The 26,091-nt window shown below is 46.9% G+C and overlaps 1 protein-coding gene across 1 annotated transcript in view; it reads right to left on the bottom strand.

Moving 5' to 3' along the window:
* Positions 1-24,259, bottom strand: part of LOC136454437 (sugar transporter ERD6-like 5) — a 37,568-nt gene extending 13,309 nt beyond the window's left edge. Inside the window, exon 1 of the mRNA XM_066454863.1 lies at positions 24,134-24,259. Coding sequence (XP_066310960.1) covers positions 24,134-24,259 — 126 coding nt within the window. The remainder of the gene's footprint in view (positions 1-24,133) is intronic.
* Positions 24,260-26,091: the final 1,832 nt, after the last annotated feature.

The raw sequence follows: 26,091 nt of genomic DNA, 5'->3' as shown, positions 1-26,091 counted from the left end.
GATTTCATTTCCAAGTGTTTCCAAGTGGTATCGAGCTAACCATGGTGCTAAGGATGGTATATTGGTGCACTCCGATTGGTATCACGCTTCAAAGGTCCATCTTTTATACCTTAGCATCATTTGGTAGACATTGTCTCCTATATTTCCTATCTAAGCATATGTGCAAGTTACAATCCAAACTCTTAGCACATATGTAGGGGGAGCAATTGCTACCATTTGGGGTTCATGAAACTTGTCCATATCCTTTTACACATGGTAAATATGCTTGGGTAAGCAACATGGATTCAATTGAATTTCAATTCATATCTTTGTGAAAAGGATGTCATCAATTACCAAAAAGGGGGAGATTGAAAGCTCTAGTTTGGTTTTGGTGAATTGATGAAACCCTAAGTACTAACCTAGTTTATCAAGTGATCATGAGATAGGTAGCACATTCCAAGTGGTGAAGCAATTGAAGATCATGACATGATGATGGTGATGCCATGGTGATGATCAAGTGCTTGGACTTGAAAAGAAGAAAGAGAAAAATAAAAGGCTCAAGGCAAAGGTATAAATGGTAGGAGCTATTTTGTTTTGGTGATAAAGACACATAGAGAGTGTGATTATATTTAGGTTCGATAGCCGTACTATTAAGAGGGGTGAAACTCATATCGGAATGCGGTTATCAAAGTGCCACTAGATGCTCTAACTCATTGCATATTCATTTAGGATCTAGTGGAGTGCTAACACCCTTGAAAAATGTTTGTGAAAATATGCTAACACATGTGCAAAAGATGATACACTTGGTGGTTGGCACATTTGAGCAAGGGTTAGGAACTTCACCGGTAGAATGTCCTCCTGTAGAGTGCGGACAGTCTGATGGTGCCACCGGCACCCTAGACAGAAAAAATGGAGGTCACTGTAAGTGACCGGACGCTGGTCTCTGAAGGACCGGTGCGTCTGGTCAGTAGCAGCAGAAGAAGCGCAGCGTCGGTCGTCGACCGGACGCTGGCACTAAAACAACTAGATGCTAGTTGGCTGCGTCCGGTCATACTGACATGGTCGCGCACAGAGGAGTCGCCGAGTGACCGGACGCTGGGTGTGTCCGGTCGAGCATGACCAGACGCATCCGGTCGTGAAAAATCATTTCTAGATGCTTACTGGAAACAACCAGACGCTGAGGTTCAGCGTCCGGTCACTTTGGGCTGCAGCGTCCGGTCATCACTTGACCATTGTGATCGGGTGCTCATCATTTGAAGAGAGGGGACATGTGGCTCGGATTGCATGACCGGACGCTGAGGTCCATTGTCCAATCAATATGACCGGAGCGTCCGATCACCCCGCGTTGTGCCCAATGAAGGGGTACAATGACTCTATTTCGTGGGGGCTTCTATTTAAGCCCCATGGTCAGCTCAAGCTCATCCTCTTAGCCATTTGCATTGACATAGCAACCTTGTGAGCTTAGCCAAAGCCCTCCCACTCATCTCCATCATTGATTCATCATCTTTGTGAGATTGGGAGAGAATCCAAGTGCATTGCTTAAGTGATTGCATCTAGAGGCACTTGGTGTTCGTGTTTCACTGTGGGATTCGCTTGTTACTCTTGGTGGTTGCCGCCACCTAGATAGCTTGGAGCAGCGAGGATCATCGAGCGGAGGTTGGTGATTGTCTCCGGCTTCGATTGTGGTGATTGTGAGGGGTTCTTGACCTTTCCCCGATGGAGAGCCAAAATGTACTCTAGTGGATTGCTCATGTCTTGTGTGATCCTCATCTTGTGTTGGTTGTGCGGCACCCTATTGAGGGTTTGGCGTGTGATGCCAATTAGCTTGTGAACCTCCAAGTGAGTGAATCGCCACAACGAGGACTAGCTTGCTGGCAAGCAAGTGAACCTCGGTAAAAAAATCATTGTGTTCATCATTTGATTTCGAGGTGATTGATCTTCATTGATATTCATTCTTATGATTGATTGGCTCCTTCTTCGACACGGCGGTATAAACAAATTGTTTGCTCTCTTTACATTACTGCAAACTAGTTGTCAAGCTCTTTAGTGTAGCTAGTTGTGAGAGCTTGTTAGTTTAGTTAGTGTGACTCTTTAGTTAGCCTTTGAGAGCACGCTAACTTAGTGTAGTGACATAGTTATTGTGTGGATAGAAACTACATAACTAGAATTGTGGTAGGTGGCTTGCATTTTTAGTAGGCTAGCGCAACACTCGCTTCGCCTCATAATTGTCTAACCGGTTTGTTAAGTGTTGTTGTAGAAATTTTTAAATAGGCTATTCACCCCCCTCTAGCCATTAGGACCTTTCAACCGGTCATAGGTGTGTAGAGAAGTTGATGACCGAATTTAGGATAGATGGCCATACTATCAAGAGGGGCAAACTTGTTTACATATCGGTCATCTAGTGCCACTCGAGTGATCTAACTTTGCATCGTCACTAGGATTGAGTGGCATGGCAAGTAGAGTGGCTAATCCTTTGGAAAATATTTGTGAATATGATAACACACATACACATGGTGGTGTACACTTGGTGGTGTTGGCACATTTGAAAAGGAGAAGAAGTTGGTGAAGAAAAGGAGTTAGTTGCGCTAGTCACAGAGTGACCGGACGCGTCTGTTGTGGCTACCAGACGTGTCCGGTATTCTATCTAGACTTTGGGTTGTCAGACAGAAGTGACCGGACACGTATGATATTTGGACCCGTGGTGAGCGACTAAGTGAAAGCGACAGATCGCGTCCGGTCACCATACCGGATGTGTTCGGTATGAACCAGCTAGTTGGGTTTCAGCGTAACAGTTGATCGGACGCTGGGAGCGTCTGGTCTAGAGTGACCGGATGTGTCCGGTCGACCCAGAGCAGCTCTGGGAGCTCTCTAGACTCGACTGGACGCTGTGTCTCCTGCGTCCGATCCGGAGTGACCAGACATGTCCGGTCAGCCCTAAGAGGTCTCTGGACATGACCGGACGCTGCGGCTCAGCGTTCGGTCGTTTCAAACAGCGAGTCCGATCGGACATGTCAGAGAGCCGTTGGAGGCAATGACTAGTTTGAAATTGGACACGTGGCGGTCAGGTAGCGACCGAACGCGTCCGGTCGCCACACCAGATGCGTCCGATATACAAAAGTGCTACAACATACACGTGTCATATTCAAGTTGTGGTGATTCATTGGAAACATTTGATGCCTTGCAAGAATTTGAGTTGAAACTTGCTAGTTGGATGATCATGAGCTAACCTAGGTATATCCCTTGTTGATCAATTCATTTGGGTGCTGAAAGGATCAAGATGCCCAAGAGGGGGGGGTGAATTGGGCTAATTCTAAATTCTCTTGCAATAATCAAATCCTACGGATAGCCCAATTAACCCCTTGTGCCTAGAAAAGTGTTTATATCAAACTAATGCACAACAACCTCGCAACCTGTGTTCCAAACTTACTCTAGCAAGCAATTCTATGGATGTAAAATAAGTATTGAATTGCTCAAAGTAAATACTCAAAGTAAGTGCTCAAAGTAAATAGAGAGAGAAAGAAACACGGCGATGTTTTGCCGAGGTATCGGAGAGTCGCCACTCCCCACTAGTCCTCGTTGGAGCACCCGCGCAAGGGTGTAGCTCCCCCTTGATCCGCGGAAGGATCAAGTGCTCTCTACGGGTTGATTCTTCAACACTCCGTCGCGGCGAATCACCCAAAGCCGCTCACAACTTGAGTTGGGTCACCCACAAACTCCGCCGGGTGAACACCAAACTCCCAATCACCACCAAGCCATCTAGGTGATGGCGATCACCTAAGAGTAACAAGCACGAACTCTCACTTGACCACGCGAAGCCTAATGAGAAGATGGATGCACACTTTGCTACTCTTGATTTGCTAGTGAGGCTACTCTCTTGGATTCTCAAATCACAAACACCTCACTAGGACCTTGCTCTTCTTGGCACTCACAAACGTGTTTCTCAGCTGTTGGAATGAGCAAAAGTTACTCCACTCACGAGTGAAGCTTCTATTTATAAGGCAGCCTGAAAAACGAACCGTTATGAGCTTCTGCGGGATGACCGGACGCTCCGGTCGTGATGACCGGACGCTCCGGTCAGTTCAACCCGCGAACCAGTAGTAAAGAGTTGACCGGACGCTGGTAGGGTCTGGTCAGCACTGACCGGACGCGTCCGGTCGCATAAAACCCTTACTGGAACCTTACTGGACTCGACCGGACGCTGAACCCTCAGGGTCCGGTCAGTATAGACCGGACGCAGTCCGGTCGCACTTTCTCAAGTCTGGACCCTTACTGGAGTCGACCGGACGCTGGCCCTCAGCGTCCGGTCACATGACCTCTCAGCGTCCGGTCACACCAGACTAGATCTCCACGGTCAAATGAACTGACCGGACCCTGCGGCCAGCGTCCGGTCGCACCGGAGCCAGCGTCCGGTCAGTGTTTGACCCTCCATTCACTTCCAACTCTCGAACATCTGAGAATGAAGTTTGCTCCATAGGATCTTAGGCATTCATAGGAGCTACCTAGAGCTAGTTTTAACAAGTGTGCACCACACCTAACTCACTAGACTCAACTAGGTCAAGCTACCCGTTCATACCCCCCTTAATAGTACGGCCAAAGGAAAAAAGCAAAGTCCTAAACTACTCTAAGTGTCTCTCCAACTCCAATCGACACTTAGAACTAGTTATCCTTAACCTTGTCGTCCATCCTTTTAAAACCGAAACTGATTTCTATCGTAGGGGCATGACAACCTCGATTGCCCAATCGATCTCCATTACCATGACCTAACTTAATTGTCCTCTGCAAAACACACGTTAGTCATAGTAATCTTGTATTGACATTAATCACCGAAATCCAACTAGGGGCCTAGATGCTTTCAATCTCCCCCTTTTTGGTGATTGATGACAATACCACCTCGAGTATGTTATGGAGTGAGGTTTTTGACGGGCTTGATTCATATAAGCTTTTGTCAATAAGAACAAAAGAGTTAGTCAAGCTTATATGACCCAAGCCAACACAATGTACTCAAAGGATATGAATTAAGCATGAGTACAAATAACAAAGCTCATTTGCTTCGAAGTATAAACGCGGAAGCAAAAGCAAATGAGCATTACACAAGTGATATGACATATAGATAAAGCAAAGTAGAAGTCACACATGTCAAATATCACAACCACGTAGATAGCACTATCACATATATATAATAGTATGCAGGAAAGTAGACACACGAATGCATAAGTAATAGTGTATCACACAAATTAAACTCCAAATGTATATAATAAGCTAATACTATATAACTAGCTCCCCCTAAATGTAGCTCCCCCTAAGACTACATACTCGTACACCCTCTCCCCCTTTGGCGTCAAACACCAAAACCTAGGGCGGGGCTGCAGCGGACGAGCCGGGCGCTGAAGAACGTGGGGCAAGCTGGAACTGGGCACCATCATCATCTGACCCTGAGCTCTGAACTGACTGACCCTCTGTGGCAGGAAGTGTCGCTGAAGCGGTCTGGGTCTGAGCTGGGGCTGGTGCTGCCTGTGAAGCTGCAAGTATGTCTGTCGTAGGATCGGACGAGGCGACAGACGAGGGGAGCCTCTGAGTAGTCACTGCGACTGGATCTACTGTAGATGGACCGGCGGTATGCATATGAGGCGGAGTAGGCATGCCGGTCAACTCGCTGAAGGATGCTCCAAGACTCCTGGAGACTGACGTCTCAGGCACGAATAGCGACGAAGACTGCTCTGGTGTGAAGCCCGTCTGAAGTGGAGTGAACTGCGGGGCTACCACAGGTGAGGCTAACCATTGGGACACCTATATGGGCGGTGAAGCAAACTGAGCTGGAGGCTGTCCCTGACTCTAGAGCCCACTGGGCTGTACTGCTGGAGTCGTCGAAGTGGTGGGAGGCTGTGCAAGCTGGGGCGAAGGCTGTGGCAGTGGGACCCCAATAGCTGTCACTACATGCTGCATGAATCCCATGAGCTGCTGCTGCATAAGTAACTACTGGTGCTGAAGGAGCTGCTGCTGCCGCTGAAACTCGTCCTGATGAGCCTGAAACTGTGCGAAGTTGGCAGCTGTCTCCTGTGCCTGTCGTGTCTGATCCTGCTGCATCTGCTCAAGAATGGCAATGAGAGCGGGGTCTGTCTGTGGAGTAGGTGGAGCAGAACTGGAGCTACCGGCCTCTGCATCATGTCTGCGTGGAGGCATCTGAGATATAGGCTGGTAGTCTTCGTCAGAGCTGTCACTGTACTCGCTCACCTCCTGCTGTGCCTCTAGCTCCTCCTCCTCAGTGGCTGCAATCCCTCTGATGATCTATCCTACTGAGCTGCGGACTCTGGCACGTCGGGACGACGGCTAGGCTGTCTGGGTGCCTGAGGAGTGGTGTGTCTGATCCTCTGTGACAGGTTGTAGGCTGGGAACTCTGTAGTGGCACCTGTATACTCATCCATCATACCAGGGGGCTTATCAAGCACAACTCTGCGGATGAGGAACGTGATCCAGTGAGCATAGGGAAGCTGCCTGCGACCCTTGAATCCCTCAGCTATAGTATCCTCCATCTCTGAAAGAAGGAGGTCCCAGATGTCAAATACTGTCATCTGCATGATGGCATTGAGAAGCCAGAGCTGTAAGCGAGTCAGGCCCTCCCTGTATCCCAACCTGGGAAGCAGTGTCCTCCTGATGATGGCCTCTAGTATCCTCGCTGTAGGAGTCAAGTCACTGGGGTTCCTGCTCGACCCCTCTCCAAACGGCTCCTTGAAGCAATGCCGCACTAAATCTGTAGGGGGCACCAACCCTCCATGAGGACGCCTGGGAGGCTCCTGACTGTCCATAACAGACCTCATGCATCTTGACAGGCTGCTCCTGTAGCCTCAGTATCTCTCTGACCCTGCCACTCGTCACTCTGTAGTCTTTGCCTTTGAAAGCAAAGTGAATGAATCTATGATGCGGATCGATGTAGAGTGAGGCATAAAACTGACGGACCCAAGATGGTACATATATGCCCGTCCGTCCAATCAAATCTGTCAGTCCTGGCAAATATGACAAGTATTGCCGAATGCTCTCTCCCGCTGCTGCCACAATAGACTCTATCTGACAGACCCTCTGAGATCTGAACACTGCCCCACTGTTAAGATATGCATTGTAGAAATCCTCCTGCAGTGGCGTGTAGAACCCCTCAGCTGCTCTCTCATCCCTCCTCGGAGGAAACCAAATCTCAAACTCAACAAAACGCAGCTGCTGAACCTGCCTGGCTGTAGCGGCCCTCAAGTCGAGGTGTACCACTGGAGGCGGACCCTGTGGTCTGGGTGGAGGGCGAGAACCCCTGCGCTGTGTAACTGGCCTCGGTGGAACTGCAGCACTAGTATGACTCGAGCAGCGTAGCTGAGGTGCCGGCTCGGTCTCCTGACTCTCCTGAGTCTCCTGGGCTGGCTGAGGCTCTGCTAGTGGGGGCTGCTGCTGTGCTGACGGACCCTCCTCAATGGCAACCCGTCGTCCTGCAAACGTGGCAGTCCCAGCTGGACTACCATGACGACGCTCAACATCCTCAATCGCAGCTCTCAGTGCTGGTGAAACCGGCTGATCTGCAATGACAACTCCTCTGCGGGCACCACCTCTCTCGGCACGCTCTGCAGCCTCTGCAACAGCTGCTGCTCTCGCTGTCTCTGCGTCGGGGTACTTCCGCTTCTTGGATGTCACCTGCTTGGTTGACTTGCCCTTCGATCCGGCTGGCTGGCGAGGCGGGGGCCTCCGATCATCATCACCTGGGCCACCACCAACGTTCTTGGTGCGAGCCATCTGAACAGACAAGATGGTGAACTGCCGCTGATGAAGATCAACTGTCAAACTGCCGCTTTCGAGGCTTGGCCTCGATCCTTACTCGCGAGCTTGGCTCCGAGTTGACTGCCAACTGCCAGACGAAACACAACGGAACCGACCCGCTGCACGATAGAATAGATGGATATACAAATAAATACCATATGTCTAATAGATGCGAAATCCTAATAGAGAAAGCAATGTAGATGCGAACTTGAATCGAGTGGCTTTCTACCTGACGATCAGCGATCCGAGAAGAGATAAGATGTCACGCGGGGAATCTTGGAACCGGCTAGGGTTAGGTCAAACGTCCTGAATGCAATGGGGAATCAGTGCATTTAGAATTTGATCTAGGTCATTGAAAAAATAAAACTTGCCTTACCAATCAAGGGGATGGTAGGGCTAGGGCACTTCGACGAGATGACCGGCAGTCTTGGCAATGGCGGAGCGGCGAGCTAGGGCGCGAGGTGGCCAGCGCGGTGCAGCAGAGGCGCGGTAGGGCTAGAGCTCGGCGGCGCTACGAGATGAGCTGGCGCGGGTGAGGCTCGGTGGCTTGCGAGCTGCGGTGGTGCGGTGAGGCAGGGGCACGGAGGCGCACGGCTGGCGAGCGAGGGTGCGAAGGTGGCCGGTGCAGAGCACTGGCGCGGGCAAGGCTACGGCGGTGAGCGGCGGCGGCGGCTCGGGCTAGGGCATATGACGGCGCTGGTTAGGTTAAGGAAGAGGAACAACGAAGGCCCGGTTAAATAATCCCCCAAACGCAACAGAAAAAAAAGGAAACCGAAAAGACTCCTGAAGTCGCGCGAGATCCACTGACCGGACGCTCCGGTGGTAGCGACCGGACGCTGCCACCCAGCGTCCGGTCGATTCCAGAGAGGTCCAAATCCCCTGGAATCGGGACCGGACGCGTCTGGTGGTCCATGACCGGACGCAGGCAGGGTCCGGTCAGTACTGCTTGTCCTTCCTTTATCGACCAGACGCGGAACCCTTCCTGACCGGACGCACAGACGCAGCGTCCGGTCACTCCTTCATCAGCAGTTCACCTCCTGTGAACTGACCGGACGCTGGACAGCAGCGTCCGGTGCAGCGTCCGGTGCACCTTTTCCAGCAAATCTTCAAACTTCCTTCGCGCTGCCTGTTCCCAATCAAGTCCCAACTTGAATAAGATCCAAATAAACACCAATTGGGACTGATGTGAGTGACCTCTCTCAAACCCTCATATTTTTCAAAATATTTTGCCTTAGGCTATAATTCTTTTTAAGAAAATAGGCAACAAGAGGGCAAATGGAACAAAACGACAAAACAACATTCATGCATATGTAATACTTGTAAGTAAATCTAGTTGCTTGTCAAGTTTGATCCAAGGTTAAGCTTCTTCACACGCTTTTCGGCGGTTATCTTAACCATGTTAGACAAGCCCTATATGCATTGCCACAAATTAAACATGTTGTATATTACAATGAATGCAAGGGACAACACAAGCTCAATTTTTAGTGAAGTTACTAAAATCAAGTACATTGAGCTCATTCCGCAATCTACAAAATGTAGCCTCATCTAGCGGTTTAGTGAAGATATCCGCTAATTGATCTTCGGATCTTACACCTTCTAGTGATATATCATTTTTAGCTACATGATCTCTTAGAAAGTGATGGCGGATATCTATATGCTTGGTGCGAGAGTGTTGAACCGGATTATTTGCAAGTTTTACCGCACTTTCATTGTCGCACAAAAGAGGTACTTTCTCTAGAACTACTCCATAGTCTAGTAAAGTTTGTTTCATGTATAATATTTGTGCACAACAAGCACCCGCGGCAATGTATTCCGCTTCGGCGGTGGACAAAGCCACACTATTTTGTTTCTTGGAGGACCAAGACACAAGTGATCTACCAAGCAAATGGCACCCTCCGGATGTGCTCTTTCTATCAACTTTGCATCCGGCGTAGTCCGAATCGGAATAGCCAATTAATTCAAATAAAGCTCCTTTGGGATACCAAAGGCCAATGCTTGGTGTGTGCTTAAGATACCTAAGGATTCTTTTTACTGGCAATTAAATGTGTTTCCTTAGGACTAGCTTGAAATCTAGCACACATACACACACTAAACATGATGTCGGGCCTAGATGCGGTTAAATATAACAAGCTACCAATCATAGAACGGTAGAGAGTTTGATCAACCGAGTTACCTCCCTCATCTAGGTCGAGATGTCCATTGGTAGGCATTGGGGTCTTGATTGGCTTACATTCATCCATCTTGAATCTCTTGAGAAGATCTTTTGTGTATTTCTCTTGAGAGATGAAGATGCCTTCTTTCATTTGCTTGACTTGAAAACCAAGAAAGAATGTAAGCTCACCAATCATTGACATCTCGAACTCCTTAGACATCAATTCACCAAATTCTTTGCATGAGTCTTCATTTGATGATCCAAAGATGATATCATCAACATATACTTGACAAATGAAGATATGCCCATCAAGCTTCTTGGTGAATAGTGTGGTGTCGACCTTCCCAATGGTGAAGCCCTTCTCAATAAGGAAATCCCGAAGGCGCTCATACCAAGCTCTTGGGGCTTGCTTAAGCCCATATAGTGCCTTGGACAACCTATAAACATGATTAGGATATCTAGGGTCTTCAAACCCGGGAGGTTGATCAACATAGACTAGTTCATTAATAAAGCCATTTAAGAATGCACTTTTCACATCCATTTGATATAGTTTCATTTCATGATGTGATGCATATGCAAGAAGGATACGGATGGCTTCTAATCTTGCAACCGGTGCAAAGGTTTCTCCAAAATCTAAACCTTCAACTTGAGAGAACCCCTTTGCAACTAGTCTTGCCTTGTTCCTCACAACAACACCTTGATCATCTTGCTTGTTGCGGAACACCCACTTCGTTCCAATGACTCTTGCACCTTTTGGTCGCTCTTCAAGATTCCAAACTTCATTGCGAGTGAAGTTGTTCAACTCTTCATGCATGGCATTGATCCAATCCGGATCTTTAAGAGCTTCTTCTACCTTGGTAGGCTCATAGCAAGAGACAAAAGAGTGATGAGCAATAAATGAGGTAAGTTTTTGAGATCGAGTCATCACCCCCTTTGTTGGACTCCCTATGATGAGATCTTGTGGATGATCTTGTAGGAGAGGTGTATTTCTTCTATTGACCACTTGAGGAGGAGGTTGTGGAGCATCAACATCTTGTGCTTGTACCACCATTTGCTCATGGGAGATATGAGTATCTTCATTTTCTACTCTCCCAACTTTTTCACCATCTTGTGGTACATTTGATGAAGAAGGTTGGTTAATGACTTGTACATCATCTTCATCATCTTTTGGCTTGATGTCTCCCACCGGAATATTCTTCATAGCCTCCCTCAATGGTTCATCACCTACATCATCAAGATTCTCATGTGCTCCTTGGGAGCCGTTAGATTCATCAAATTCCACATCATATGTTTCTTCAACCAAGCCGGTGGCATGATTAAATACTCTATATGCTTTGGACTTCAATGAGTAACCAACAAGAAAACCTATATCACAACGTCTTTGAAACTTCCCTAGGTGTTGCCGCTTCTTGTAGATGTAGCACTTGCAACCAAACACCCTAAAGAAGGAGACGTCCGGCTTCTTCCCATTGAGCAACTCATATGGTGTCTTGACAAGGAACTTTTGAAGAAATAGGCGGTTGGATGCATAACATGCGGTGTTGATTGCTTCCGCCCATAGAGCTTCGGGGGTGTTGTACTCATCTAGCATTGTCCTTGCAAGAGTGATCAAAGTCCGGTTCTTCCTCTCAACTACACCATTTTGTTGAGGAGTATAGGTTGCGGAGACTTCATGTTTGATTCCAACTTCATCACAATAAGCTTCTATGTTTGTGTTGTCAAACTCTTTGCCATTGTCACTTCTTATCTTCTTGAGCTTCACTTCAAATTCATTTTGAGCTCTCTTGGCAAACTTCTTGAAACAAGATGCAACTTCGGATTTGTCATGAAGGAAGAACACCCATGTATATCTTGAATAGTCATCCACAATCACAAGACAATAGAGATTTCCTCCCAAACTCTTGTATGTTGTTGGTCCAAATAAATCCATGTGTAGGAGTTCTAGCACTCTTGTGGTTGACATGAAAGCTTTGGTTGGATGAGTGTTTGCAACTTGCTTGCCGGCTTGACATGCACTACAAAGCTTGTCCTTCTCAAACTTCACATCCTTCAACCCTCTCACCAAATCATTCTTCATAAGCTTCTTGAGTGAGCTCATCCCAACATGAGCAAGTCTTCTATGCCATAGCCACCCAAGTGTTGTTTTGGTGAATAGGCAAGTCTTCAAGTTTGCATCTTCGGAGGTGAAGTCAACTAGATATAAGTTGTTGTATCTAAATCCATTGAATATCACTTGATTGTCATCTACCTTGGATACAACAACCTCCTTCTCGGTGAATAAGCATTGAAAGCCAAGATCACACAATTGCCCAACGGATAGCAAGTTGAAGCTCAATGAAGCAACATAGAGCACATTGGAGATGGAATGATCATTTGATATTGCCACTTTGCCCAATCCTTTAACCTTGCCCTTTGAATTATCTCCAAATGTTATTTTCTCTTGTCCATCTACCTCTTCATCTAGTGAGGTGAACATACGAGGATCACCGGTCATATGTTGAGTGCAACCACTATCAATAACCCAATGACTTCCACCGGTCTTGTAGTTCACCTACACACAAGAGATTCAAGCTTTAGGGATCCAAGCTTGTTGAGGGCCCTTCACCTTCTCAACAAGTGACTTAGCCACCCAAATTTTCTTAGGCCTACTCTTGTTGGGGGGACCTAAGAACATGACTTTCATCTTTCCACTCGAATCTTTTCTAAGCATGTAGTGAGCATTGAAAGCAAAGGGTCTAGCATGCTTGGGCAAGGGTTGTGGTGGTGGAGTTTGACACTCATGAGCAAAAGTGGCCTTCTTGTCCACACTCAAAACATCTCTTTGGCTTTGGCTTTGGCTTTGATTGTTGGTGTTGAGCTTGAGCCTTCTTCTTCTCTACACTTGCCATATATCCAATGCCACTTCTATCCATCTTCATGACGGTATTCATGAGTAGCTCACTTTGGAGATGCTTGCCTCTAGCAAACTTGCTCAATCCCATCCTTGAGATGCTCTTTCTCCATCTTGAGCTTCTTGTTCTCTTCCTTGAGAATATCATTGTTCTTCTCCTCCTTGAGTTTCTTGATTTCTTCTTTTAGCTTCTCATTCTCAAGGATCACCTCTTTGTCATGATCAAGATTTTCTAGCACAATGGTGTTGTGACTTTTCATCTCTTCAAGATCTTTCATGAGCTTCTCATTGTCACTCTTGAGCTTGACATACTCATCATAGTCATTGCACTCAACCACTTGCTTGCCCTTGCTACTAGATCCATGCTCAATGCTTTCATCAATTAAATCATCACATGAGGTAGCTATATCAATCTTAACAACATGGTTAGTAGCATCATGTGGCTCATTTGGTAAGAATTCTTGTGCAATAATAAGGGTATCATAATTGATCTTTAGAGTTGTATATTCATCTTTTAGCTTATTGTGACTAGTGATAAGCTCATTGTGCACCCACTCAAGTTTATCATTTTTATCTTTAAGCTCTTTCTTAGAAGATTTGAGCTCCTTGAGTTTGGATGATATAGAATCATTTGTTTCTTTGAGCTCATCATTGGCCTTTTCTAATGTATCACACTTAGCTAAGAGTGAATCATTTTTAGCATCAAGTTTTTCATTTGTAGCTCTACTCTTTCTAATGATCTTAGTATATTTTCTTAGTATTTTGACAAGATCATCATATGTAGGTGAGTCATCATCATCGCTATCACTATCATCATCACTAGCATGTTCATCATCACTACTATCATCACTCTTAGTTACCTTGCGTTCACCTTTGGCCATAAGGCATAGGTGTGTAGAGGATGATGGCGATGGTGGCGGTGAAGGATGCAAGATCAATTGCAATGGCGGCCACCTTTTCATCGTCACTATCATCATCGGATGATCCACTTGATGAATCAATGTCCGTGAGCCAATCACCGACAATGTAGGCCTTGCCACTCTTCTTCTTCTTATAGAAGTCCCTCTTTTTGCCATCTCTCTTCTTGTATGGCTTGTTCTTTTTCTTTTCATCTTCATCGCTTGACTCATCTTTCTTGCCCTTGTTCTTGAACTTGTCTTTCTTGGGCTTTGTGCATTGATGAGCTAGGTGGCCAAGTTCGCCACAATTGTAGCAATCCATCTCGGAGATTGGCTTTCTTCTTGAGCTAGTGAAGAACTTCTTCTTCTTGCCATCAAACTTGATGCCACTCTTATTTAGCCTTTTTAGCATCTTGGTGGTCTTCTTCACCATGAGGGCAAGGCTTTCTTCATCATCTTCATCACTTGAGCTCTCATACTCAAGTCTTGCTTTGCCCTTGTCTTGGCTAGCTTTGAATGCTAAGTCCTTCTCTTTCTTCTTTGTAGAGGATGAGCCATCTTGTGGTGTGATGTGCATGTACATCTCATGAGCATTGATCTTTCCCAAGATTTGTGTCGGTGTAGCGGCGGAAAGATCACCTTGATGTAGCACGGTCACAATGTGCCCATATTTATCAATGGGGAGGACACTCAAGATTTTTCTCACAACGTCGGATGGTGACATTTGAGTAAGTCTAAGCCCATTGACTTCCTCTACAAGAACATTTAATCGAGAATACATCTCATTAGCACTTTCTTTGGGAAACATCTCAAAAGAATTTAGCTTTTTAATCACAAGATGATAGCGTTCCTCACGCTCACTCTTGGTTCCCTCATGGAGCGCACAAACGTCCGACCATAGTGCATGGGCGTCTTTGTGGTTCCTTACACGATTGAACACATCTTTGCAAAGGCCTCTAAAGATGGTGTTGCGAGCCTTTGCATTCCATTTTTCATAATTCACTTCATCGCCTTGAAGTTGTGCGGCATTCCTAGGTGCTGGGAACCCTTGAGAGGCGGCTCTAAGAATTCCAACATCTAGAGCTTCTAAGTATGCCTCCATGCGGATTTTCCAATATGGAAAATCATCTCCCTCAAAGATAGGAGGAGGTCCATCCCCGTGAGACATCTTGCTCTAAGCGATTAAGCTTAAAAACGTGAGCACGAGGCTCTAATACCAATTGAAAGGATCAAGATGCCCAAGAGGGGGGGGGTGAATTGGGCTAATTCTAAATTCTCTTGCAATAATCAAATCCTACGGATAGCCCAATTAACCCCTTGTGCCTAGAAAAGTGTTTATATCAAACTAATGCACAACAACCTCGCAACCTGTGTTCCAAACTTACTCTAGCAAGCAATTCTATGGATGTAAAATAAGTATTGAATTGCTCAAAGTAAATACTCAAAGTAAGTGCTCAAAGTAAATAGAGAGAGAAAGAAACACGGCGATGTTTTGCCGAGGTATCGGAGAGTCGCCACTCCCCACTAGTCCTCGTTGGAGCACCCGCGCAAGGGTGTAGCTCCCCCTTGATCCGCGCAAGGATCAAGTGCTCTCTACGGGTTGATTCTTCGACACTCCGTCGCGGCGAATCACCCAAAGCCGCTCACAACTTGAGTTGGGTCACCCACAAACTCCGCCGGGTGAACACCAAACTCCCAATCACCACCAAGCCGTCTAGGTGATGGCGATCACCAAGAGTAACAAGCACGAACTCTCACTTGACCACGCGAAGCCTAATGAGAAGATGGATGCACACTTTGCTACTCTTGATTTGCTAGTGAGGCTACTCTCTTGGATTCTCAAATCACAAACACCTCACTAGGACCTTGCTCTTCTTGGCACTCACAAACGTGTTTCTCAGCTATTGGAATGAGCAAAAGTTACTCCACTCACGAGTGAAGCTTCTATTTATAAGGCAGCCTGAAAAACGAACCGTTATGAGCTTCTGCGGGATGACCGGACGCTCCGGTCGTGATGACCGGATGCTCCGGTCAGTTCAACCCGCGAACCAGTAGTAAAGAGTTGACCGGACGCTGGCAGGGTCCGGTCAGCACTGACCGGACGCGTCCGGTCGCATAAAACCCTTACTGGAACCTTACTGGACTCGACCGGACGCTGAACCCTCAAGGTCCGGTCAGTATAGACCGGACGCGTCCGGTCGCACTTTCTCAAGTCTGGACCCTTACTGGAGTCGACCGGACGCTGGCCCTCAGCGTCCGGTCACATGACCTCTCAGCGTCCGGTCACACCAGACTAGATCTCCACGGTCAAATGAACTGACCGGACCCTACGGCCAGCGTCCGGTCGCACCGGAGCCAGCGTCCGGTCAGTGTTTGACCCTCCATTCACTTCCAACTCTCGAACATCTGAGAATGAAGTTTGCTCCATAGGATCTTAGGCATTCATAGGAGCTACCTAGAGCTAGTTTTAATAAGTGTGCACCACACCTAACTCACTAGACTCAACTAGGTCAAGCTACCCGTTCATACCCCCCTTAATAGTACGGCCAAAGAAAAAAAGCAAAGTCCTAAACTACTCTAAGTGTCTCTCCAACTCCAATCGACACTTAGAACTAGTTATCCTTAACCTTGTCGTCCATCCTTTTAAAAACCGAAACGATTTCCATCGTAGGAGCATGACAACCTCGATTGCCCAATCGATCTCCATTACCATGACCTAACTTAATTGTCTCTGCAAAACACACATTAGTCATAGTAATCTTGTATTGATATTAATCACCGAAATCCAACTAGGGGCCTAGATGCTTTCAGGTGCATATGAGTTGATTGAATTGGATAAATATACAATGTTGCTTGCTATAAGATGTTTGAATGGATAAATTGATTAGTAGTCAAGTTTGGATTGATTTGTGTTGGATAAGTTCATAAGATGACATTTAGTAAGTGGATTAAATGGATTCATGTCTTGTAAAAGTATTCAAATAAGTTGGTTACAAGTTTGATTCACATTTGATGAAGTATAGCTCAATAGTTGAAATCTGTCCTATATTACAAAATCTGAGCTAGCTGTGATCTTACCCATGTTTTAGTAATCAAAACTTTTTGGATTGACATAAAAATTGGTACACATGCTCTAGACTTATGGTATAAGTTTCTTTACAAATTTCATGAGAATTGGATAAGAAATGCTTCGGTTTTGGAGTAGATCTTGTCAGCTATAGTGCAGCAGTTTTTAGCATGTAGCAGTGATGGAAAAATTGAAATCTGATAGTAATCTAGAATTCAAATGAAGATCAAATTTTAACAGCTACTATGTAACTTAGATAATCACATCTCCACCAAATTTCGTGGTATTTGGAATTATACTTTGGGAGATATGGTTATTTCTTTGAAGGGTACAGAATCTGCCAGAAAAGTGACAAATGTTGGATTGATATAGAGTCACTTTTATTGAAAGGTCCTCAAATTGGAAACATGTTTATAAGTAATTGAGGCATCTAAGTTTGGTTTTAAGATGATCTAGAAGCATGACAAACAAAGAGTACAAGGCTATTTGATTGTGGAGTATACTTTGCACACATTTGGTACTCAAATTGGAAGATCAAGATCAAACTCAAGACGAAGTTTAAGTTCTAGTGACTATTGGAAATCATTTGATAGAAAGAAAAGGACTTAAACAAGTAGAAAGAAAAGGACTTAAAGAAGGAATCAAGTTTACTCATCAAATTAAGTCCATCACTTGGATCAATCAACAAATTTATTTCAAGTGAGTATCAAGAATGGTTATTGGAGAGAGATTACTTCTCCCTAGTGTAGGGGCTTGCCGCCTATGTGTAGGTAAACCAAGTATGGTACTTGGAAGACTAACATGGAAGTGGTGATCCAAGGAACATCTAAGATGCTTAGTTGAAGCAATCAAAAGGGTTGATCAAGAAAAGCAAGCAACACCCAAAAGAGAGATAATCATGATATTTCAAGTGGTACTCTCACATTGATGCTCTCATGCAAGCATTGATCAAAATATGAAGCAAGCCAACCACAACAAGAAAGTGCACTTGATCATAAGTGGTATTCATTTCATATGGGTGAAGAATGGAATTCAAAATGATATCTATTGGTCTTCACGAAGCTTATAATTAGACTTCACATTGCTATTGGAGTAATGAATTGGAATCTATGTGACTATCCTCTACTCTAATATAGCAAAGGTATCATTGTAATGTGCATGATCATTTCATCCCTTACTAGTATGCGGTTAGTGCATATAGTACATGCTTCATAGGATCATGCATAACAAATGAAATGTTTACATTCATAGCATACCACTATTGCTTGAATGATTAATTGATCTAGTGGTTAGTATATGAATTTATTCATGAGCTAAGTAAACCCAAGTACTTGATTTAATTTGGATTGCCAACAAGTGACAAGTACAACATTGGCAAGATAACCCTTGCAAAGTGGTGTGAAGAAGCTTGTCATTGGTTCAAACCGGACTTGGTAGCTTAGGTAAATCAATTTAGTTCAAGTCAACCATAGAAGCTCATGATAGTGATAAGAGTACAAGCACAAAACAACAATGCAAATGGATATCTAGTTTGTTTGTTTCAAGTGGTATCTAGACTCAAGTATTTCATCAAGAATTCACAAGTGATGTCTAGATCAACTCACAAGTGACTCATGAAGATAACAAAGGTTCAAGAAATAGTTTTTATTGATAAATCCAACAAGTGGTTCCATACTAGAAGATTCTTTCAAATGGTATCACATCTACACATGGTATCAATCATGCAAGACGATGGTTCCACAAGTGATCCTCAACTTTAAGTGACCATCAAATGAAGAATGCATCCCTCACCTATAAGAGCTCAAGTGCATCAAATGGATGACCGATGCTACCACATAGGGAGAGGTGTCACACAAATTGATATCAAGATCAAAGATCCTATATGTGGTATCTCAAGAAGCCCTACACAAGATACAAGTGGTACAAGTTACAAGTGATATCTACTAGTGGTGTCATTCCAACAATCAAGTGATGTCCATAAAAAATGCAAGATTCAAGCCTCAACCATCTATCCCAAATGAATACCTTTGCATCAATGAGAAGCACACCTTTTATGAAAATTGATGACAAAGGGGGAGAGATTGTACAAAGATATGAAAGCTTTGAGTTTGAGATTATAAAAGGGGGAGAGATAAGATATGAAAGCTTTGGGAGAGATTGAGACAAAGTAGATGTTGGACATGGACATGGACAAAGAGGGAGAAACATTGAAGAAAGGAGATGGATCAAAATCTTGGACAAGAGAAGCACACAAGTAGGGGGAGCAAGCTCATGAACTTTGATTGATTGCATTTAATATGTGCATATTCATGTGCTTGCTTGCATTGCATAAGTTCTTAAATTCAATATGCATGTTTGTGTGATGTATGCAAGTTGTAGAATTTGATTGATGAAATAAAAACTAGCATGCATAGGATGATAGTTAGACACTTGGTATGCTTTTCAAGTAATGCTAGTACCTTGCTTTTAATGTTGATCTCACAAGGTATCTAGTGCTTTTTATTTCCAAGTGTTATCTAGCTAATCATGGTGCTAAGGATGAACTTAAAGGTGCAACTCCGATTGGTATCACACTTCAAAGGTTTACTCTATACACATTAGCATCATTTGATAGTAATTACTCTCCCACATTTCCAATCTATGCATATGTGCAAGCTTTAATTCAAACACTCTAGCACATATGTAGGGGGAGCTAATACTACCATTTCGAGTTTGTGGTACTTGTCCAAAATCATTTACACATGGTAAAATTGCTTGGGCAAGCAACATGAATCCAAAAGAGCTTAATTTCCATATCTTTGTAGAGTTGTCATCAATTACCAAAAAGGGGGAGATTGAAAGGTCCTTGTGTGGTTTTGGTAATTGAGTGACAACCTAGGTGGACTAATTGTGTTTATGTGAGATACACAGGTGATTAGTCCATAGGAACATGTGTGTGAGCAACATATGCCATGAAGGTGAAAATGGCTTGGAGATGTTGCAAAGCTCACATATGTAATGATGAAGGAGCTCATTGTACATGAGACATGACATTGAGTCATGTGATCAAGGTGGAGAAGATCAAGATAAGACTTGGCTTGATGGACCGGTTGCAAGCGTGAAGGGCAAGTCAGAGGCTTTGGAGCGATGGACCGCTTGGTGGTGAAGCTTAAGCAAGAATTGGCGCCGATGGATGAAGGCAACAGTGAAAAGCAAGTAAAGTCAAGATCGATGAACCAATATGATCACGTGATGATATGAAGTGGATCATATCATTGTTGATCGTGTTGGTACATGTGTTGCTTTGACATTGGAGGAGATGTTGCGCAAGGCAAAGGTATAACCTAGTTGATGACCGGATTTAGGATAGATGGCCCGGTCGACACAACAGGGACTAGCGTGTTGGCAAGCACATGAACTTCAGGAGAAAAATCACCGTGTCAACTTTGTTCTTCCTGTTAGTTTGCATCCTTGTTACACAAGCTTGTAATTACTTTCATATACATTGTGCTTGTGTAGTTGCTCTTGCAATTAGTTTGCTTGTGTAGCTTACTAGTTACCTTCTTGCTTGTGTAGCATAGAAGTAGCTCCCTTGCGTGGCTAATTTGGTTTGTGTAAACTTGTTAGTCATATTGCTTAGTTTGTGTAACTAAGTAATTGCGGTCTCTAATTTGGCATTGGTTGCCTTGTTATTGAGCATTGCTAGTGAGCTTAGGTGGCTTTGTGCTTTTGCTTACTAGCATGTGTAGGAGCTCCCTTGTTGCTTGAAGTACTAGTGGCATAAGGTTTGTGTGACCTTGCTTCTAGAATTGGTTAGGTGAGCTCAAGCTAGCCTGGCACCTTTGTTGCATAATTAGGATCTTTATAAGGTGCTAGAGAACATAGATAGAGGGGTGTAGTCTTGGCTAGACCGATTGTCTTAATTCCGCATTTGTTTCGGTTAGCCAGCGCGATTAGAATTTAGTAATGACTATTCACCCCCCTCTAGTCGCCATCAAGACCTTACAGATGGCCTTGGCCTTCTTTTGTCACTAACGGCGTGACCTGTGGATGGTGATTCCCTTTTGTCGAGATTGAACCCCTCAGGGGTATAGCCGTGAGGTTTGGTGGGTCAAAAAAGGTCCTTCCCTGATTTTGATCCCTTCGGGTGTCTATCGTTCTACGACCGTGTGTCCGGTCTCCTTGCGAGCCCAACTTTCATCGAGCCCCCGTGCGTAGTGGGGGTCCAGTCGAGGGTTGGCTCATCTTTGTGATCGTCATCCCGTCCACGGTTTCCGCAACCGGAGGGGCTGAGCCGTGCCGTGATTTTCCTCTATGGATGAGCCATGGTGCTCGGTGAGTTGTTAGCTGGCTAGTCTAAGTGGGGCCCTAGCATCCTATTCGCGTGGATCTAGCTTGGGTCAACTAGTGACCGACTCCAGACCCTCGACGGTCAATCCATATAGTTCTCGGGTCTGTTCGACCGGTCTCGAGGGCCTTATGCCTTTCTTTCGAGGAGAAAACCATGGATCATATCCGGCCGAGACTCGAACATGGGCTAGGATGCCTGCGATGCTCGTGCGCCTAGGTACTGGCTACTAGCAGGCCCATCCCTTTCCACCCCTCACTTCAAAAAGGCGTCCAAAGTGGTTGTCGAACCCGTCGGTGGACCAACCTTCGAACTCCTGGGCCTAGACGGGCCGTAGTAGAGTTTTTAGCTCTGTATCCCTTACCTATGATGGGTCATGGCCCATTCAAAGAGGCAAAATGTGATGGTAGATCGTGACAAGCATGGAGATCTAGGTGGGTGGTTGGTTTCCTCGCACCCATCGCCCCTATAAAACCAAAGGGTTCGCCCCCCGAATTCCATACCTTGCATCCTTGCCTCCGTAGCCACGACCGCCGCCGCTAATCACTTAGGTTTCCTACCTCCGCATCCCCATAGCCGTTGAGCCCACATCTGTCCACCCCACCTCCAATGGATCCATGGTGCCGCTCCGACATCACCTTGCAACGCATGGAAAGCCTTGTCCGACGCAGTCTTCTCCATGCATGGACCTTGGCTGAGGAGTGGCTGCTGCCCAGCGAGGAGGATTTTTCATCGCCGCCCAACGGCTATGTGGTGTCGTTAGCCCACTTCCATGAGCATGGGTTCATGACCCCCACCCATAAATTTCTTCAGGGCTGCTGCACTATTACAAGATCAAGCTACAACATCTCAACCCCAACGTGATCCAGCACATGGCAGCGTGAAAGCTCTAGTTTGGTTTTAGTGAATTCATGTGTCGGTGCAGAAAGTGACCAACATGTAAATATTTATAGTTTTGATGTACATTGTGATTGGAGGTGGCCTAGCACTCAATGACACAGGGTTTATACTGGTTCAGGCAATGTGCCCTACGTCCAGTTTGAGTCGGTCGGTGACTTTATTCCTGAGCCCAGGTGCTCAAAGTTTGTTGTGGGGTTACAAACGGAAGGGAGAAAGATGGGGGGTACAAGAGGTCTAGTTGGACTCTGGTCTAAAGGGCCGAGAGTGATGGGAGCTCTGTTACGTGCTAAGTGTTCGAGCGTGTGCTCGAGGTTTGCACCTAGTGGTTCTATTGTGGTGTGTGAGTGAACTAATTCATTGCCCCCTTGTTGGGAGAGAGCGCATCCCCTTTTATAGATGAAGGGGATGGCCTTACAAGTGTGAGAGAGAGAGAGAGTATGTATGCTACTAAGTCTTGTTGCCCACGCCGTCAGGTACAAGATGATGGTAGGCGGCCATAACACTGTTGTTGTCAGACGCATGTGGGAGGTTGCATCGTCTTCTTTTGGTATGGCAGATGTCGGTGCCTGCCATACTGTTGATGCCTAGAGGCACATGGGGGAGCCTTACCGCGTTTGTCTGGTATGGGAGTTGATGGCTCCCACAATACTATAGGGCAAATGTCAGTGCCCACAACACTGCTTAGGTTCTAACATGCCATGAAGGTTGCAGGGTACCCTTCTGACATGCCCTATTGGTACTGCTCTGTAGGTGTAGAGGGTATGGTCCTCGGTATTGCGGTTGACTTGAGTGCCCTACTTTATTTTCTCCATTTATTTCCTGGTCCTCACCAAGCGGGCGTCCCCAGTCGGTTGGTCCCAGTCGGCTCTGATTGCGCCAGTTGGAGAAGAGCTATAAGCAGGGGTTTGGCGCATCCCCTGTCGGAGTCAGAACTAGTGTTTGGCTAGGCCTTCCGGTTGGAGAGGCCATCCGGAGGTGGGCCAGAGTCGGAAGTGAGTGTTGTTCCTCCTTAGTGAGGCCTTCCGGTCGGAGAGGCGGGCCGAGTCGGAAGCGGGCGCCATTCCTCCTTGGCCAGGCCATCCGGTCAGAGATTGGATTGCCCTTCTGGCCTATCATTTAGGTATTTGGGCTGGCCCATGAGTTGCACATCATTCGCAACATTGTCTGCTGGGCCGAGCCTTTGTTGGGAAGCCGGTCCATGGGGGACCTCGGGTTTATGAACCCGACTGGAGCCCCCGAGCCCCGAGTGATTCGGGTAGAATCGTATGGGGGATTTTTGTCTTGACGGTGGGTACGCGCGATCGCACCCATGGGTGTTGCCCCCAAGCCCCCAAATGATTCGAGTAGAATCGTCTACAGGGTTTTTCGTGTTGCCAGCAGGGGAGGTTTTGTTTCGTCAGTGGGTGCGCACGAGCCCTCGGGTGATTCGTGCAGAATCACCTAGGGGGTTTTGTTTAGCGGGCATGAGTGGGTGCACTGTAGTGGGCGTAGTCTCTTCTTTTCTGGCTTCTGACCTGTCATTTCTGGGAGCGTGGTCCTAGGCATTTGGTCATAGTTGAGGGATCGGGCGAGACAGAGTCACGGATCCAGATGTCGGGCGTGATGAGGGATCGGGTGAGTTAGAGTCGTGGATCCAGGCATCATGCGCAATGAGGGATCGAGTGAGTCAGAGTCGTGGATCCAAGTGCTGGTCGGGCCAAGGGATCGAACGAGATGGACTCACGGATCCAGGCATCGGGTGTGCCGGGGGATCAGGCGAGTCAGAGTTATGGATCTAGGCATCGGGCACGCAGAGGGATCGGACGAGACAGACTCGCGGATCCAGGCGTCAGGTGCACCGAGGGATCGAGCGAGATAGACTCGTGGATCTAGGCGTCGAGCGCACCGGGGCATTTGGGTGCCTTGAGCCCTTGAGCCCCATTGGGCTTGGTAGGGGTCGATTGAGTTTTGTGCGTTACCCCGTCTGTGGTTTCTCGCAACCGGAGGGGCTGAGCTAACGTCGCTTGCCTCAATGGCTCAAGTGATGCGCTTGGTGAGCTCACTAACGGGTAGGTTCGAGTGAAGTCTAGGTCCATTGTTCATGATGGGGTCAGCATAGCCCTCATGTGGCACTCCACTGGTCCTTAACCTGTAACCTGACAGATGCCTGGGTCATTCCGGAGACCAACTCAGGTAGCCCGCTGGCCTCCCCTCGATGGAGATTCTGTGGGTTTGGTGGGAGGTTAGGATCAAACGAGAAGGTTGAGATGACCATGTCTGCTTCAAGGCAGATTAGGGGAGGGCTGCTCGGGGCTCATTTGTGTTTTCTCCCCTAGCTCTATTTGATGTGAGATGGCCTCGAGCCCTTTGTGGGCCAGCCTTCGAACCCCGGTCGGTCGTTGCTCATGTTGAATGAGGCAACTGCCACTTCGCGACGCAACACGGAGCATTGCGATGTATTTAACTGCATATGTGATGCTTTTGGATGTATGGAATGAATGAATGCGTGCATGGATGAATGAATGTTCATATAAAGAAATAGTGGGGGTTTGGTAATGTTACCTTGATGACTCGAGTGATGGGGTTTGAGGAGCTGCTATCGGATATGTCCGACCGGGATCCACGCTCGCTGTTCGTGACGAAGTTGGCATGGCCTACATGGGGCGTCCCTCTACTCCTTACCTATCTCTTGGCATTCACCTGAGCCGTCCGATCGACTCAGAAAGCCCATTGATCTCTCTTGGTGGAGATCCCATCATTTGGGCCTTTCCAAGTCCTGCTTGGGAAGGTGGAGGGCCGCCTGTGCACAGTGGCGCCTTGTTTCTTATGCCCGGTGTGTGGTAGTGGTGGGCCACACCCAGGCCACGTCCCATCTGACCAGGTGCCATTCCGTCAGGCAGGGTGTGTCCCATCGGTCAGGGCGCATCTCATCGTATCCCATCTACATTGTATGGGGGAAGGGAGAGGGTTTTTTGCCCCCATCGTTTTGCCTTTCCCCAATCACTGCACCTTTCCCAACTGCTGTGCCTCTTTTTATGAAGGGGAAGGGAGAGGGCTTCCGCTCCGTTCCTTCACCTATTCCTCATCTGCCACCCCTTCTTCTTCTACCTTCTCGCTAAGAGCGTTTGAGTGCTATGATGGTGCCTAGGAGAGAAAAGAGTAGAGCGAGGGAGAGGAGAAAACTCATAGATCCATTCACGAATCTAGAGCGCAATGTCGAGCTCGAGGTCATCCGTTGTGAGGGAGTTGGTGCTGGCTGCCTTTGCTGAGAAGGGGTTTCTGCCACCAAAGGAGGTAGCGCACTGGAGGGCTTCTGCGGGGTAGGATTTCCCACAACCTTAGGCCGGTGAGGTTATTTTCTTCCTCGCCTTTCATGAGCACGGGTTAGGATACCCCATGCACTAGTTCCTATGTGGGCTCCTCACTGAGTGGGCCTAGAGTTGCAGCACCTCAATCCAACTAGGGTGCTACATATCGTCGGCTATGTTATCGTGTGCGAGGCCTTCCTTGGGATGGAGCCGCACATGGACTTCTTCTGGCGGAAGTTCTCTAGGCGAGCTTTGTCGGAGGGGAAGCCACTCAAGATCATGTCGGTGGGGGGCTTCATGCTGCAGAAAAAACCGAGCACGTCAGTCTCGTACCCCATGTACATCCCTTGCGATTCCAATCGGGGGTGGCATAGGGAATGGTTCTACATCAGGAACCCAGCGGAGGCACCGTTCCCGCCTTTCACCGGCAGGAGGCCAAGCAAGTCTCTGTGATTTGTTCTTGATTCCTTGGTTCCTTGCTGGTTTCTTCAGCATGTTAGCTCCTTACTTTGTAGGGCTTGGAGGGGATGTCGTGCCGCAAGTCTTGTTTCCTCCAAGAGGAGCACACCCGGATAGCCAAGCTCGAGGGTGAACTAGAGTCGCCCGCCATGAGTCCCAAGACCGGGTGGTAGAGGTGACCGAGGCACGGGTGGTGGAGCAGCTTGCAGTGGAGCGAGCGACCACCACCAAGTGGGGGCTTGAGGCAGCGAATGTCTGCCAGGCGGAGACTGAGGCGGTGCTGCAGAAGTCCCTGGCGGACACCAAGGTGGCGCTCCAAAGTGCCCTAGAGACCCTAGAG

Source organism: Miscanthus floridulus, chromosome 5 (assembly GCF_019320115.1).
Source record: "Miscanthus floridulus cultivar M001 chromosome 5, ASM1932011v1, whole genome shotgun sequence".
NCBI lineage: Eukaryota > Viridiplantae > Streptophyta > Magnoliopsida > Poales > Poaceae > Miscanthus > Miscanthus floridulus.
This window is presented reverse-complemented; position numbering and strand designations above follow the sequence as displayed.